Here is a 17879-nt window from a genome sequence, read left to right on the forward strand (position 1 = left end):
GTGCACCGACCGCGCACACTCGCTTGTCAGGTTGCGGGCCGCGCGATCGGCTGCAAGTGTCAGCTTTCCCTTGACGTACCTTTGCCATGTCTTCGTGTAAAGTCCGCAACGGCTTATGTTCCTTATTGAGAACACGTCATTCAAGGCTGTTTGGCGATTTCCAGTTGCCTGCATAGCGCGTGCGGCGAGAACATTCACAGCAAACAGGTTCACTTTTTGTACACCGCGCACGCGCGGCAAGCTTCAGTTCGACGACACCACACCGCAGTTCACGCACGTAAGAAGCAACTTGACAGCAAGTCCGTATTCATGCTTCTCTCTGACTATATTTAAGCCCCCACTACCATATGTTGCAATTGGCCACCGCAAGCATAGTGTTCCCTGCATCTAAACTGATAACGGTAAACACAGTCCCGTCAACGGGGCGCGCCACGGGAGTTGATGAGAGGCGCTGCAGTTTTTCTTGCGTTTTCCTTTTGTCCTCTTCTATTTCTGTGCGCTGCAGGAACTTCGTGTCGTGACGCACACTACCTTCGGTACCTCCGGCAGATGATGAGGGCGAAGGGCTTGTTAGGCCTAGGCCTAGTTCTGCGTTATCGGCGATCAGATCGACGATAGCGCCCGTGGGCGCCACGATTTCGATGCTTTGCTGGGTTGCGGAGCGCTTCTTGCAGTTCTCAATCAATGTACGTCGCACCTTTCTTCCACCAAACTTGTTCCTCGTGTGGAATTTTCTTCCCAAAAGGGCCATCGCTCAGCAGACACTGATGCTAGGGCAATATGACAGATGGTGCACGGCCGACTGAAGCGGGGAGTAGGCGACGAGAAAGGAATTCCGCCAATCGTATCGCGCCCTCAAGTCATGCGCACTCAACAACAAATAAGAGCGCGCTGGGACACTTCTTTGGCACGGTAACTGAAGGAATCCAATGGCTGCATAGAGCCTGCATTGGCGGGAAATTGAAGAAAAAAGACCGCTCTTTGAAATGAGATCAAGATGTCCGCGCTACTATGTGTGAAATGGCAGCTGCGTTTCGCAGGAGAAGTGCCGTTTTAGTATTAATTTCGGCTCAAATTTTGCTAGTATCAATGAAATGAAGCAATGCTATGGCTAAAATACTGATCGAATGGTTTAGAAATTCGGTCTGGTTGTGTAAAAAGGGCTGTAGATTTCAGAAACATCATATTCAAAAAGTCAAGTTATTTCTGCTATTTTTTTTATCCCAAAGACCCGTGTCCCCCCTTAAATGCAGGGGCCACTCTTTAAGTGGCGCTAACTTTATTCCTGGCCACCATACTCAGTAACACCGCACAATGCCCAAATGACCGAGAAGCACAGCACAGCATGAGCTGCCATCGTGTGTTAGTTTTACGGAGGAGGAGACAGTATCACGGGAAGTCTGCATAATGAGGCAGGTAGGAAAAATATTGTCAATCGTGTTTCAGCTGTCCTGCTTCGCACTACAGATGGGAAACAGCAAGCTGTACCCGGAAGATATGCCAACAAGGGTGAAACAAAGGGAAAAAATTATATTATGGTGCCGAAACAGACTAGTTGGCAGCTCTGAGAATACCGAACAAATGAACGTCTACCACAAGCACTGGACCATCGAGTAAGGAGGAGCCATATGCTGCTGTTGCAGTTAACATTTCACTGAACACTGTGAAGAGTCCTGACCTTTTTCGTGGTGTCCTGCTTCTTGTTGGACAGCTTTTCCAGCTCCTCGGCCATCTTGGCTCGGTGCTTCTTGCCCCTGTAGTGCTGTCACAGGCAAGGCAGGCAAATGCAAGTGAGAACAGATATCAATGTCGCATTTCGAGAAGGGAGAGGCAAATGATTACACTTTGTTTACGACAACACTGCTATGGAAATGGCCCAAAACACGAGCCATTTTAGATAAAAGAAAAGTGAGAGCTCCCTTAACCCCAATTGATCAGAAAACGCATAAACAAGCTTAATATATCATGTTAAAGTTTGTGCAGCACTCACAGCTGGACAAAGAAAGTACAGTCGATATGTAGTTTTTTCCCTCAAGTGCCTTTTATTTGAAAACACATGAAGAAAGTAAAATAACACATAGAACTCATCACAAAAAAACACTTTGTCCTTCGTCCAACTATGAGTGCTGCACAAACTTCAAGACGAACACGTACCAGGTGACTCAGTTTTCCCGAGCTTAAGCAGTGGTATTCACATGAGGGAGAAACCCACTCCCAGCGGCAGGGAGAGTGCACCACGTCACCATTACGTCACGCTGCACCGCCCCCCTTCGCCAGGGAGGGAGAAGTGCCTAGCCTTCACGTGTACATCTGCTCGGTGGCAACGCGCAACCTAGATGCTTGCCAGGGAGGGAGAAGCAGCTCACTGGAAACAAATCACAGGTGGGCCCCACCCATCATCGCTGCAAGGAGTCCCCAGTGTGATAACCGTTTAAGGGGATACATGGGTCTTGGAGACGAAAAAAAAATTGCTAGAAAGTAAAGTATTCAGTTTTGTTATTTTCACAATCTAGAAGTCGTCACGCGCTTGTAGATGAAAAATTAACGCAAAATAATGAGTCTTTGGGCAAAAGGACGCCGTATTTATCACGCGAGACGCTCATTTTCATCTGCAAGACGCACCAAAAATGCCCCATCTTGTACCGCTCACAGTTTCGAAAACTGATCAACGGAGGGCCATTTTGGTCCCGTTCGAAAACGTGTCCTTCCCTCTCCCTTTCCCGCCGAAAACGAGCATTCAAGGTTGCTTTAGGAAGGAGCAACCAGGCAAGAACAAGAGAGACAATCTGTCACTGCGATTGTCAACTGCAGCGGCAATCACACAAAAATAAAGTGAATAGATATTGCGCACCAACTTCTGAAATAGGGTGCTGCAACCCCCCCCCCCCCCGCCACACAAACACACAAACAAAATTACGTGAGTAAATATGGTACATCACAATGGTGCCCTTTCTCTCACCTCCTGAATCTGGTCTTCATTGTATCCGATCACCTCACACAGCTCGCAATGGAAGATGAAGTTGGAGTTGATGGGAGGCGGCGACTGCTCCCTCTTGCCTTGCTGTCCACTGCCTGTTCCTACCACGAGATGCAAAAGGCGCCGACACCGTTAAAGACCACGTGACTCACGAGTAATGCAGATCAATCACACAGCTTGATAACGGGGTACCAAACAAAGGCAAGGCACTAAATTAGGCTAGAATGGCACAATACTGCATTCATTTTTCCACAGCGATAGCAGTTATGCTTTCCTTGAGCAATCAAGGCTTATGTTCCGTTCCATACACAACAGGGAGCACTGCGGAAGCTACGCAGGTAGGGCAGCCACAAAAGCCTCCCTCCACACGTTTTTCAGTGCATTTACTTTGGGTCAGACATGCTCGCTTCAGAATAACTACTTCACATATTACAACTACAACTTGTGGACGCAAGTTCATGTCAAATCACTTATTAGCATGTACAGTGGAACCCCACTTATATGTCCACCGGTATTGCGACGGATTAGCGCAGTCCCGGCAAAGCCCCAATAGAAGCAATGCATTAAAAACCGCAGTTATCTGACGCAATTTTATGCCTGACCCGCATTATACGACGACCCTGGCGAAGCGCGAGACAGAACGGCAGACGAAAGAAAAGTGCCACGGGTCTCTTTCCTCGCTCCATCTCTCCGCATGCGGAGCGTTTGACACTGCTTGACCGGTTCGCTCCGGTGCCCCTTTCTTCCCTACCTCGTCTCATCGTTCGTTTCTCTCTCCCGCACCACCAGCCGCCCGCGATGCTAGCTGTGCTGAAATAGCATTTTTCCTTCTCCACAATCACTTCCTCCCTCTCTTCTCGGCAGCGTCGCCTCTCGTCGCATTGGCGAACCGTCTCTCTCCTTCCAGTTTCCCAGCAGCAGATTGCCGACAAGGTAGCGTGGAGAGGCCTAGGTTTATCGCACGTGTTCTTCGTTGTAATCCTAGCGACCTGCGTTCCGCGGAGGTTTTGAGTTGTGTGGAGCAACGCGATGCATGTTGTCCCGAAAGTGGACAGTTCTGTCACTCGGCGATGAGCTTAATATTATCGAGGAAGCGGAAAAGCGGCATGGAGCCACGAAATCCAGCATTGCTCAAGACCTTAAGGGGGGACGCGGGTCTTGAAATCGCGAAAAATGGTCAAAAATGGCAATTTTCAAAAATTGCGTTTTTGAAGTCTTTAATGTCCCAACTATGCCTCTACAATATATTATGGCTCAATTCCTACTCGAAGTATAAGAAAAACGGCAATTTAGAAACGTCGGTGAGCCGAAATTGAACGCCAAGCGCGAAGGTTTGCCTCATTTTCAAGCTGCCGTAGCTCCGCGCGACGCGAACCGATCGACGCCATCTTGGTCTCGTTTGAAAGCTGGTTTCCCGCTCTCCATTCTGGCGCCCCTCGGCACGCTGTAGACCCTCGTGCAGCGGAGCGATCGGCACCCGTTCTCAAGCGGGAAATCGTCGCGAGACAGCCGCTGATTGGGTGAAACGGGCGCCTCCTCGAGGGCAGCCCTCTGATTGGCCCTGACGCATGCTTCGCCTGCCGCGGCCCCGCGGCCGCGTTGTTCGACTCCTCCGCGTCGTCTGCTTTCGCCTGCATGCACGTCATTTTTCGCGCTCCTCTTTGTTTCCTAGTATTTTTCGTTCTGCCTTTTTCTTTATCGTTCTTGTAGATATTTTGGCTATTGAGTCGCTTCTCTTAACCACGAATTTCTTGCTTTTGCGTGGCTGGTGTCTATGTTCCGCGTGTCACGATGGCGCGAGACGCGCGCTTGAAAGCAAGCACTCGAAGCAGTCAGCAAAAAGAGACGCGCATGGAATAAGAAGAGCGCTACATCGTCGAGAACTACAGCTTCGGTGATGCCGCAAGCTGCTGTGCCCTTGGTGGATGCGGCTGGACTGAGCTCGCCAACAACAGCTTCGCCGGAGGACGCGGCTGAACAAACCCCATCGACGCTAGCTAGCTAGCTTCACCGGTGGACGCGGCTGGACATTGCCGATCGGTATCAACTTCGGTGTTACCGCAAGTCTCTGCAGTGCCGGTGGATGCGCCTGGACTAAGCCCGTCGAAAATGCCAACTTTTGAGACGCAGCAAGTCGCTTCGGATTCCGTGTCGTCGGAAGCGGCCGAGCCGGCTGACCGAAGCCTAACGTCGACTTCGGCGTTTCCGCACGCCGCTTCGGTGCCGACGGACGCGGCTGAAGCGAGCTCGCGTGCTCTACGCTTCGACATAGTGTTTTTCACGGAGGCGGAGTGCGCGGGGCGCGAAAAAATACGCAGACAACATGAAAACTTCATTGGCGAAGAATTCCGCGACTTCCCGCAAGTTCGAGCTAATGAACGTCGACACAGGAAGTGAAGACGACGATCGCGGCACAGAGTACATCATCGTTGATCTCTCTGTGCTAAAGAAGCTGTTTGCGTCCTCAAGCTGCAGCAAGTGTGGGATGGCCACTCTCCAACTCGCAAAGTGCAGTGAGAGAGAGCAGTGAAAGAGCAGAGCTGTTGCAGCACAGCTTGATTACAGTCCTGAGAGCTACCTCATTCGTAGGAGCCTTGAAAAAGATAAACAGAGGCTCTGCAGGTCTGATAAAAGTCACAACAATGCTGAAAAGGTGAAGAAGAGGATGGCCAAGAAGCACAAGCCTGACAGAACCCAGGACTACTACCCAGGACTTTTGTGAATGTGTGGCAGATCCAAAGAAAATAGCAAGTGACTTTCTGAGCTTTTTTTTTTTTTTTTTTTTGTCAAGTGCCAATGCAATACAGAGGTTTTCATAATCTTTACATGAACAGATTTCTGCGAGTTTGGTGTTATTGTGTTCAGTAATGACTGGGCTGCATGCTAAAGCATGAAATTTTTCCATGTGATAGGTAAACAAAAGTGGTAGAGTAAGCAAAACTTTGAATGCAATTTTCTCAGCTTTCCTTTTTCGATCAAATGCCTTTGCCTTACAGAACTTTTCATAATGTTTGCATCAACTGATTTTATTGAATTAGGTATCATTTTTTTCAGTAAGACCTCAGCTACATCCTAAAGCTTTCCATTTTTCATTAAACCCAATAGACTAGCAATTAAGTCAGATGTAAGCTAACTACTCCCACATTGTTTTTTTCTTCCTACTTTGTTATTCATTCATGACCTATATGATGACTTTTTGAAATTTTCTTTAGCTTTAGGATGTGCAGTGGGCCCTTGGAAATGACAGCTATTCTTTAAAACTAGTTTTTTTTAATTAAGAAATTATCATAATGGCCCGTAAGAAAAGACCTATGTGGGATAAATTATTTTGCAATATCTTCATTTCTAGATGAGATATATAAAATCTGAATATATATTTGGGATCAGCATTCAAAGATATATCTGCATGCCAATTTTCAGAAAGATATGTTAAGAAATAAAAAAAAAGTTTTCAAGACCCTCATCCCCCCTTAAGATACCCGAATCTTCGCTTAAGACGATCCTGGCAAACAAAGCGGTGATATTGCAGAATGCCAAAAAGTTCGGGCTCAAGCGGAAAGTGGCAAAAAAAGGACAGCATGAGAAGTTAGAAAATGTTCTCATCAAGTGGCTGCATCAAGCACGGAGCTCTGCGATCAACGTTGACAGCGCCATTGTAAAAGAAAAGGCGGACCTTGTGGCATTGCGTCTGGGCATCGACGACTTTCAGGCATAGAATGGGTGGCTGGATCGCTTTAACAAACGAAACAGGATTGTGTACAGCCGCTTCTGCAGAGAAAGCACTTCAATGGACGTTTCGACATGAACAAGTGGATAGAGTCGTTGCCGGAGATGAGTGCTGCATACAAGCCCTGCGACGTTTTCAACGCCAATGAGAACGGTATTTTTTACTATATGCAGCACGAGCAAACCCTTACGTTTAAGGGTGACAGCTGTCATGGTGGCAATCATAGTAAAGAGCGTGTGACAGCACCATTCTGTGCTAACGAAGACGGTTCTAAGAGGCTACCCGTGCTCGTTGTTGGAACGTTTGCAAAGCCACGGTGCTTGAAGAACTTGAAGACGCTGCCATGCAGCTACAACTTTGACAAAAAGGCATGGATGACGTCTTTGCTCTTCAGCAATTTTTTGCAGCAGCTGGATAACAAAATGGGTGCTACGGCGAGGAAAGCATTGCTTTTCGTGGACAACGCACCATGCCACCCACCCGATACGTCCAGCCTGAGGAACATAAAGGCTGTTTTTTTTTTCCGCGCGACTGCACAGGCTGGCTGCAGCAGCTGAATGCCGGCATCATTAAGTGCGTCAAGCAAGGGTACGGGAAGCGGTCAGTGCAGTGTCGGCTGGCGGCTATGGAGCGCAGCGAGTCGGAAAGAAACGTCACTGCGCTCAACGCCATGCATTTTATTGCCAGTTCGTGGAACGCAGTGTCGCAAAGCACAATCGCTACCTCGTTCAAGCACCGTGGCTTTAAGCGAGAGACTGCCTCCTCTGCTGGGGACGCAACAACCTCAACACCGCTCGAGGCCAATGCAGGCTTTGGCAACGACAATTTTGAGGGTTTAAACGTCACCACGACCTTTGCAGAGTACGCGGAGGCCGACGACAATGTTGCGAACTACGGCGAGGTGTCGCTGGATGATGCCATCGAGGAGGCTTTGCTTAGTGCCGACACCACTGCGACATCGGACGAGGACGACGCCACGGATGCCGTGCCTGTGCCTACCACGTAGCACACTGACGACATCCGAAACTTCATCTGTTCACGTAACACCGCAGAGGATCTCCTTTTGGATGCTGTCCAACTCGAGCGAAAGCTCTTGGTTCACGGATCAAACAAGGGTCCAAAAGAAACTTCCAGACTTTTTTTAACATTCGCGCCGGTTGGCAGGAATCGCGGCAGTGGGCAGTGGGGTGCCATAAAGGTTCGTTTGAACAAAGCGTGATTGGTGCCTGTACTGCAGCATTAATTCTTATCGCATTTACTTTTTTGGTAATTTGGGTTTCCAAGCCCTGCAGAGCATTTGAGTAGTTTACATTGAAGTTGCTCGTAAGTCTGTCGCGCGAAATAAGTAGTATATTTATAAGCATAATTTATGTTCGGATTTTACAACGTCCGCATTTTACGATGCTTTTTCGCGGTCCCGAGAAAGTCATATAATCGGGGCTCAACTGTACTTATGCACATTTGTGCTACAACTAGCAGGTGACACACTATGTGCTGGTTGGGACTGCAAGAGGTGCACCTAAAGGCTGAAAATTGGCCCGGAAATTGTACTTTCAGTTATAATTTTTGCGCTCCCAAGGCTTTTTATTTCCACAAGGTTCATTCCACAATAATCCAAGGCGGTGCACTTCTGTAAGATTTTACACGTTTTGTCCCAATAAAAATGCTTTGGAATGCTTTTCCTTGATTTCCCAAAACAAGAGTATTGAGACTTCAACATTTTGGAGAGAAAATAGCTTTTCTGTTCTATTTTAGCCATTGTAATAATTTTTTTTTTAGAGGCGTGCAAATGCAAAAATTTTTTAATATGAATCGGAATACAAATGCTTAGCATCAAATATTGAATAATGTCATGCACATGCGTTTACAGTCAAACCCGGCTATATCGAACTCGCAAAAAAACGCCTATCAGTTCGATATAGAGCATAATTCGATATAAGCCCGCTAAATAATTGGATGTCATAAAAGCACATACCATTTATAAAATCACTTTATTGATTAAACTAGCTTAGTTTCGCACGAAATAGTCCTGCATTTTCTTCTGCTTTGGCAATTTCGCTGCCTGCGACGCACGCACTTTTTCACATTAAGGAGTCTGAGCAGCTGAGGCCGCAACTTTCCGCATTCGCGCAGAAGCACCGGACTAGTGCGAGCGCACCAATCACTTCGGAGGATGTGGGCCAAGGACCGTCGTTGCTTTCCTCATTGTGCCCACTTTCACTTGTGCTTGGTACGATGTTGGCAATGTAGTCTTCGTTTTCGGGCTCTCCCGTGGTCACGACACATCATTTGTGCTCACAAACTCATCCACCGTTGATTCGTCAACAGCTTCAGGAAATTCTGACAGTTCGCTCCAAACTTCGGCAACACTGGCAACGGCTTCGTCGCATTCATCAAAATTTACGGTCATCACCGAGCATGCGGAAGTCGGCACGGCTTAAGCAATTTCAGATTAACCACTCGTACACGGCCGTGCGTACGGGTCGGGCGCCACGGGCACCGGTCGCGAGTTTGGACGCTTTAGCTCTAATCTCCCCCTTATTCTTCAAGATCGTGCCGAGAGTGCTCCTCGGAATCTTGTGCTCTGCGGGGACATCCGACTTCTCACCACGTTCGACACGATTTAAGATTGCGAGCTCCACGACGAAAGGCAAGTTCTTTCGCTTCATCACGGCAACACTGCGAGAGAAGGCCTACAAGGCACACGCAAAAACAGCGAGACAAGTCGCACTTTCGCCATCTTGCATGACGAGGGCACAAGAGCATCTGATTGGCTGTCTGAGCAAGCACTGTGGGCGGGCCAGGATCATTTTTTGCAGGGGGGGTGCCGAGGGCTCGTCCGAGGCAGCGTGGTCAGGCGCGGTCACGGTAGGGAGAGCGGTTGGATGGAGCCGCGCAGCCGGTTTTCTCCACCACCGCGAGGGAAAGCCAACTTCCGGGGGCACTTTCCGCCGCTTGACGTTCGATATATCGGGTGTCGCTGCTATTTTTGTTCTATGTAAGCGTAATTTTTGCGATATATACTCATTGTAACTATATCGTGTCCAGAAATTGTTCGATATATAGAATAATTCGATGTAAACGGGTTCGATATAGTCGGGTTCGACTGTATTAGCTGTTTTACATGTTGAAACATTGTAATTACATTGTCATCGATAAAAAAGTTAAACTAGTAAGCCGTTATACTATAAGATTATGTATTATTAGGCTCATGTTAGCTTTGGAAAATTGAATAATTTCTGCTAGTTGTCTGTTCTCGCCAACATGTGGCTTATTATACTGCATCAGTTTCCCAAAAGCTCACAGGCATTTGACCCTGTGCCAGTTGTCACTCATCGCATTTGTTGTCGAGCAATAAGCTCAGGATTGGGGGTAGGACCTGCAAATGAGTGCACCCTCGCTGTTTGCAAACCTGTGCTCCTTGCTACTGAGAGGCTGGCTTTCCTGCACAGGTTACACGTCCAGTGGCTAAGCGTGTCTTACATGCAAAATTTCACCAGCAGCATGAAATTGTAGCAAAATTCAGCACATCAAACACAATTTCTCAGATTACATAGAAATAAACGCTAAGAACCATGCTTGCTTCGACACAGATGGCAATATATTAGATTCCTTCTGAATATTTTCGAACACCTAGTTTCCAAATCGAATATGAATATTAGGAACATACTATTTGATATTTTGAAATATTTGCACACCCCTACATTTTTTTACCTAGAAGATGACACATGGAGCGTGTCCTCAGCCCAACTTTAGTGGAAACCTTTCTTTTGAACATTTCTTTTTAATGAGTCAAATGTTTCACAGGTCACAATAGCACTTTTTCTTCAGCATCTTTGATGGGCTCTAAACCCGTTCAATTTGACCTAGGACATTGGTTTATACCTTAGCGCACACCTTAGACTGTGTGTGTGCGCATGTGCGTGTGCCAATTCTTCTCCATACAAAAGAGCTCAGTTTCTACAGTACATAAGCCCAAGGTGCCCAAGGTATGGAAATCTGGTTAAGGTCTATCAATAATATACGTAGCCTCCAGCCTAACTTAGACATCTATAACAACCATTTCTGCTATGAGGCGCAAATGTTTAAAAACATTTTTAATGCATCCACAGAGAAAATAAGCATCAACAATCAAGTGCAATTTGGTTATTTCTTTCAAAGGGCCCCTCACCAGGCCTTTTGCGCAAGTTTTGGCTAAACGATGGAAGTAGTGAAAGCAGCATCAAGGGAGTATTGCATAGAACTTACAAGAATGGTTTAGAAAGACAGGAGACAGACGAAAATGAAAGGTTTTCAATGCGATGGTGCAAGGAGGTGAACTACCCTCCCCTGCAGCAGACGCTCTCTCAACCACTGTGTAGACCAGCACCGGCACGAGAAATTCTTCCATCATGTCGGCCCATAGAGAGGGCTGCCCATGCAACTTGAACAAAGTCAACAGTTTGGTGAGTTGGTGGCCAATCACTTTTAAAACATGGAAAGCAGCACACAGTGCAGGGCAGAGAAAAAAAAGGAGAATAAACAAACAAAACAATTTTGTCTGTTTATTCCCATTTTCTGTGTTGTGTATGTACCATGTGCTGCTTTACCACACCCTCAGATGATAGGCCCACATGACATTTACGTCATGAACCCAGTGCCATCTCGCCTCGTTCTGTCCCTTGCTGCCGCACAGATCACTTTTGGTGGCAGTTTTGTGCACTCTGTATTTCGCGTGCACTCTGTATAACCGCGTCTCGCGTCAGTGCTGGTGATTTGCGTGCCAGAGGCAGCACAGGTGACGCAGAGTTGACACTTGTGATGTCTCTGCTGAAGGGGAGAGCGTCCTGTCTAAGGAGGGTACGCAGACTTTCGTTTCGATCGGCTGCTACTGCGACGAATATTATAATCTGTGAAAGACTTTGCAGACAATTGTCATGGCGCAATCTGCTCGCCACACTTGTCTGCCTGCAGTACCCAAACCTGGTGAGGTGTCTTTTTGATAACTTAAAAACTTCAGCCATTCGAGGTTTTAAAGTCCGGCTGAAGAAAGACAGCGAAGCACTGCGACTCACCTGCATTTGCCTTGCCTTTGTCAGGACGCTTATCCGCACCTTTCTGCTCCTGGTATCACAAGGGGGTGTAGACAAAAGGGGAGTTAGTAACAAGAAAAGGAAAAGACAGGCTAATGTGTGCCTCCACTGTCATACACACCTTTCCCGAGAATAGGCATCACATTGTGAGCACCAAGAAATGGAATATGTTGCTTGCAGGAACTGCAGATGGCCTCTTACATGAACCCCAACAGATATCATTGCAATGCCTTAATTACACCTTACACTGCATGTTCTTTACAGGAACTACATATGACCTTTTATGCCCCCGTCAGACGGGCACCCGCAAACTCCTTTTAACTACACGGTCTATCTTGAGGGAGATGCACTAGATGTCACACGGTCGCCCTTCCGCTAAGGGAGTTTAACGGAGCCTTTGGTCAAGGGACATAGACGATCTTCCTTGGCAGCTGAAGGGAGTACTATCATGCCCACAGTGGTTGTTAAACTGACAATTATTGTCAGCATTAAAATTAATGCTGCGTGCGCTAAGCATGTTTCTAGTGAAATAAATAAAGTTCAAGCACAATTCAGCAAAAGTTATGCTTGCTGCTGCACGATACTCTTAGCCTACGCCGCTTGGCGCCACGTTTTTCTTGTCTTTCAGGGCGCTTACACGAACCCGACGGAATCGGTTCGAGCCAGCTTGTCGGGCTCAAATATGCCTGTCTAGTTCATGTAAACACTAGCCGATCAGACTGAACAAGTGTCGAGTCGGGATGAGCCAGCCTGACTGCATGGGGTAGGTTGACCCAGCCTGACCCGTTGTGCATCACGCATGTAAACGCGGATGGTTCCTTTGATGGAGAGAACGTTAATTATAGCTACAAGTGCAATTAGAAGTTACATTCTTGTACTTGAACCAAGACCAAACACCGCTGACTGGGTCTCTGGCGGCTTCTTGTTATTGGCCATGCGACACAAGCACAACATCCTTGAGGTCGAACTCCCTTAGGCGCTCCCTTATCCTAAAGGAGTTTGTGGGTGCCCGTGTGACACGGGTACTATACAAACCCTAACTGATGCTTATGCAATTCCTTGCCCATACAGTACACCATGTTCTTTGCAGGAACTGCAGCTAACCTTTTACACAAACCCCAATAGACGTTGCTGCAATGCCTTGCCTATTCTTTACACTAATGGACCTTTTCGCGAGACCATATTGGACAGTCTTAGCGCAACACATAGCTAGAAAATGCCTGTCCAACACTGTGACGAAGAGTGACAGGGCTGACTGGTAGGTCTTGACAGGCCCTCGAAGCAAGCAGACAGGAAATGCCATCAATATGTCAGCTTTCGTGGGACGTATTCTCGGACGCTCTTGTTCGGCAATATTATCACCCTTGCGTGACATAGTGTTCAACCAGCCAATCAGCTCATCCCATTTTACTCAACCAGCCAATAAGCACACAACGAAAGCGATATCGCCGAAAGCAGCCGTCCGAGGATACATCTACCCGATGCTGGCACATGCTGTGCGATGCATCAACACCACGACCTTCTGTATAAGGGGCGACCTGCGCGTGCGGCACTGCGCCAGCGCCACTGATTTGCTTTTGCTTGTTTTTTTAGTTTTCCAAACCGCTGCCGCGAACAGTGGCCCTAGTGCTCACCCCCATCTACCCCAACCCTGTGGCCGGCTGCACGCACAGGCAGCAAGCATTTTCTGTGAGAGCACGGAAGGACACAAACGCGCGCGCGCGATACAGTCGATTAGCTGAGTGCTTGGTGATCTGTTGGTGTCGCTAGATCTTGATTACCAGATTCTATTTCAGTGACACTGTGATTCTCAGACCCGTGGGCACCGGCTTTCGCGTTTGCAGCTTCTTCATGCACGATGGTTTACTGCTGCATGCCGTTGTGAAAGTCAAGCGGCTGACCATCGAGAGGAATTTCATTTCATGAGTTCCCCGTGACCGATATTAGGAACCAATTGTTGAAACCTGAACAAAAAAAACAATTGGCTGGGGCTTAGCTCAGTTTAAGCCTGGACATCTCGAAGCGAAAGGGTTTGGTGATGCTTATGGTTTAGCTTATAGTTATGCTTTATGATTTAGCCTATGATTATTCTTGCGGTTTAGCTTATAGTTATGCTTTATGATTTAGCCTATGGATATGCTTTGACTTATGGATATGCTTATGGTTTAAGTTATGGATATGCTTACGGTTTAGCTTATAAGGTTATGCTTTATGATTTAGCCTATGGTACGTTATACTTACGGTTTCACTTATGAATATGCTTTGGTAAGCTTATGGTTATGCTATACATGTGCCTTGTGTAGTTATGCAAATTGCCAATTATCACTGATATATACCATAAGTTATGCAGGATTATTAAACTTCTTTATTCATCATTGTTGGGCACATTGTCTTGCGATTTCTGTAGCCATAAACACAGCTCTCTGTATCGGTAGTATCACTCTCTTCTCCTTCCATGTTGAATGCGCATGCCTGTTCTCTGGCAAGCGGTTATATGGTCGGCCTCCGCGATAAACACGCGCTTGCGGCGGACGTCAAACGACGATGCATAGTGCGCGGCAGTGGCCACCTGCGCCGACTCCAAACACGCTTACGGAGTCAATTCAGACGAAGCGCGGTGTTGATTAGCATAGTCAACACCGCGTTTCAAAAGTCCAACTCGTTTCAAAAGTCCAACTCCAGAAAAGTGCTTAAAGTGTAAAGACTATCTGTGTGATGGCACAATAAAGCGCCCTTGGAATTTTTCAAGCTAGACTTTCGTTATGATTTGGTAAAGCGGCGTAAATAAATACGTTAATAACAGCACATTTTTACGATTGTGGCATGCACTGCAATTAAAACTACTCAACAGCACGTCACTTCAGTGAACATGCCGAATGCAGCAAAGGAATACGTGGGCCCTGCAAAGCGGTACGTAGTGCGTTCATTGCGTCTGGCTCGGGACTAGCGAAACCTACGTTAGAATGAAGTGCGGGCGCGCTCAGGTCCCGGCTAGCGCAGATAGTGCACACCAGACCATATTGGCAGCACAGCACTAACCAACATTTTAGCAGACCAATGAGGGAAAAAAAAGCTCCAAGGGATTACACTATTTCAATCCTAGCGGCCGCGCCTTCAAAGTAGTTTAATTGCACTGAACAGCGAAGATATCAATTATCTGGGGCATGTATCGCATGTATCGACGTGCATTTTTCTAGCCGCACCCTGTCAATAATGTGAAATGCCGAGTTTACTGCAGCTCCTCTGCGAATTTTTACCGTCATCGCCGTGCTCCTGAAGGCAGGGCTGTAGCGTTTCGGACGTTGCTATGAGGGTGAGCACTGGCGGCCTCTACCTTGGTCCCTACCCAATGATCACGTGGTATTTCTTCGGCCGCGCGCTGCTGTAGGCGACCACGGGATGCGCAAGTCGCTCTTTATACAGTAGGTCGTGATCAACACTCATGAGGATGCAAGCATATGCAACTGATTTAATGCAACTCCAATGCTGCTTTTTGGAAAGATTGGATGCACTTTGTAGATGATCACAAGGAAGAAGACGGGACAGGCACTTCTTCCTTGTGATCATCTACAAAGCGTATCCAATCTTTCCAAATACAATGAACCAAATTGCCCAACAACGCATTCCAATGCTGCTGCCACTACAACCTCTTCCAAGCACTTTGCAAGGAAGACTAGGAAGGAAAACCCCACTTGTCACATCACATGTAATGTCATTATCCTCATCCAGAAACTCTTAAATATTAGAACGACAGAAAGCTGAGAGAGTGTGTAGGTTCATGGTTTGCAAGGTTACGCATAGAAGACACAGACATTTTGCACATGCAAAAAAAGAAAAGAAGAAAGAAAGGCAAGGCTCAAACTATGTCCCACGCTCCACTCGGAGATCCAGGACTTTGAATGACAAAACACATTTCATTCTTTATTCACCCTTGCGAAAAACTTTGGCAATGCACTAACTGAAATGCTTTCAGCAAACGCACTCGCATAACACTCTAGCTATAGGCTCAACATTCTAAGCAGAATGTAGAACAAAAAATAAACTAGGTTATGCTAGAAACTAAATAAAAGCTATGACAATGTACGCTAGAAAAAATTATTGTTAGTAGCCAAGCAGAAATGAGGCAATAGCTGCAGACACCATGCAAACAACGGCAATCTTCAGGAACCTGTCTTATTTAGTTATGATGCAAATGTAGTGCTATCATTCAGTCACAATACAAATGCACTGTATAAGGCATATTCCTTCTAAGGCGAATGTAAGTGGTAATGGCTGTAGAAAGCATGTAGAAAATGAAGTTCATAAATAACAGCGAAATTTTTTCGACGAGAATAATATGCCCGCTGTATTTGTCATTGCATGACCATTCCCTTCAAATGGCTTGTGAAAAAACAACACCAAGTTGTCATGAATGGTGAACATATTGTGTCATTTCTAACAACGCAGCCACTGTAAAACTCGAATTGCTGAAACCTGAGCAAAAAAAACAGAAAAAGGTAACACCCTGGATCTTACCTAGCTCACAGCGTAGGCAGAGAATAAATAAAAAACTGCCTGCACCCATGCACTACCCAAATTAGAGAGGCAGTGACGAACCCGACGTATTGTTCAGCGAGCACACTCCCTTGCGGCAATGGGACGCAAGGTGAAGTACGCACGAATAATGTGTTATCGACTTGGCTCGTGTGTCTTCGGGGTGCACTGTGGACACTTGGTACCTGAAGGCCGCATGTGACGGCGCGCGCCCCCTGCAACCCCAGAAAAGCACGAGTGGCGAGCTTTACCTTCCCTTTACCGGTGGCCGATGGCTGACTTGCGGTTGTAGATGGCTGCTGCTGCTGCTGTTGCTGCTGTGACTGGAGCAAGCTTTTCACCTTGGCTGTCAAGCAGAAGAAAAGCGAGAAGACCATGAGCATCTCGGAAGATAGGCACAGCCCGGGCGCCGTCAGGAAGGTCAGGTGTGCTTGCTCCCCACTGCGAGGGTCTCTGCACCCCTAATCGCAGAGCCCAGGTCCAGGGAGCAACACTGTGGGTCCTGACCGCAGAACTATAAGCGCCCACCGCTGCCCTCTAGGAGCCCCTGTGAATGTCGCTGGACGGCACTCCTATGCCCACATGCTACAGCACGCCCGCAGTTCGGCAGCTGAGAATGCTATCTGCAACAGCGTTCGAGATGCCTTTCGAGGGCTAAGAAAAACCTGAAGCTGCCTGGGCATTGTACGACGGACATCACAGCGGCTTCCGAACAATCACGATGACCCTCAGCTGCCAGCAGGGAACGAGCCCTTTGCTGCAGTATTCCTCTACTCTCCAAGCTGTGCTGCTCACAGCTGGGAAGCTGTTGTATTATTCTACAGGCAGACAGACAAACAAGCATCGACTAATACAACTGCGAACACCATTGCCAGTGCTTCAGGACGCTACATCGAAGACAAATGTTTGCAGACTGGCCTTCGGGCAACCAATCGCGCTACAACTACAAACCCTGTCCTCTCCTCCATGCAGCAAGCCCTCCTCAGACAGTCACCATCCACTCCCAAGCACTAACGTTTGCCAGCACAGAGATCTGGCACTTTTGCGACGCCCTCTGAATCTCCAAGGTGGTGTGCAGCCCTAAAACGGTGGTATCTTCCCCAACTCAAACTTGTCAACACCACCAACCGTTAAAAAGTACACGCAATGTCACATGTTACCCACGATCACTGCGAAGTGCTTTCGCCCTCTCTCACATGCGCGTAATAAAGAATGAGAGGACAGAATTGGCAACTCTTTCCACAATGAGACCTCTTGTGAAACCATGCCACTTTCCAACACGTGGGGAACTGCATGGTTCTACAGTCCCCATCCCAAAGTCTTCAGAGGGATCGCTGCATGGTGGTGGTCGCTTTTTCCGGAGGCCAGTGACACCCTAATATGTGATTGCCAATCTTTTGAAGGATCTAGCAGCGCATGAAGTTTGAAAAGTTCCAGAGAAGGCAGGACACTAGGTCATTGTGCTGTCATTGGTCTACAACAAACAGTATATGGCTGAGTGGTGCCAGCCTGCGAACAGGACAAGTCTGTTGACATGCCCTACCCAGCAATTTTATATGCCTGGAGATCA

General features: G+C 47.4%; 1 protein-coding gene across 2 annotated transcripts in view; it reads right to left on the reverse strand.

Annotated features, from left to right (window-relative positions):
• Positions 1-17879, reverse strand: part of LOC142584794 (uncharacterized) — a 76002-nt gene that overhangs the window by 31675 nt on the left and 26448 nt on the right. The window contains exons 4-7 of one of the 2 annotated variants that reach the window (XM_075695064.1): positions 16561-16655; positions 11759-11807; positions 2960-3072; positions 1679-1762 (exon numbers count right to left, since the gene is read on the reverse strand). In XM_075695064.1, coding sequence (XP_075551179.1) covers positions 1679-1762; positions 2960-3072; positions 11759-11807; positions 16561-16655 — 341 coding nt within the window. Of the gene's footprint in view, positions 1-1678; positions 1763-2959; positions 3079-11758; positions 11808-16560; positions 16656-17879 lie in introns of both variants that reach the window. The other variant, XM_075695062.1, reaches the window with a different exon arrangement.

The sequence above is a fragment of the Dermacentor variabilis genome, chromosome 6, assembly GCF_050947875.1.
Source record: "Dermacentor variabilis isolate Ectoservices chromosome 6, ASM5094787v1, whole genome shotgun sequence".
NCBI classification, from domain to species: domain Eukaryota; kingdom Metazoa; phylum Arthropoda; class Arachnida; order Ixodida; family Ixodidae; genus Dermacentor; species Dermacentor variabilis.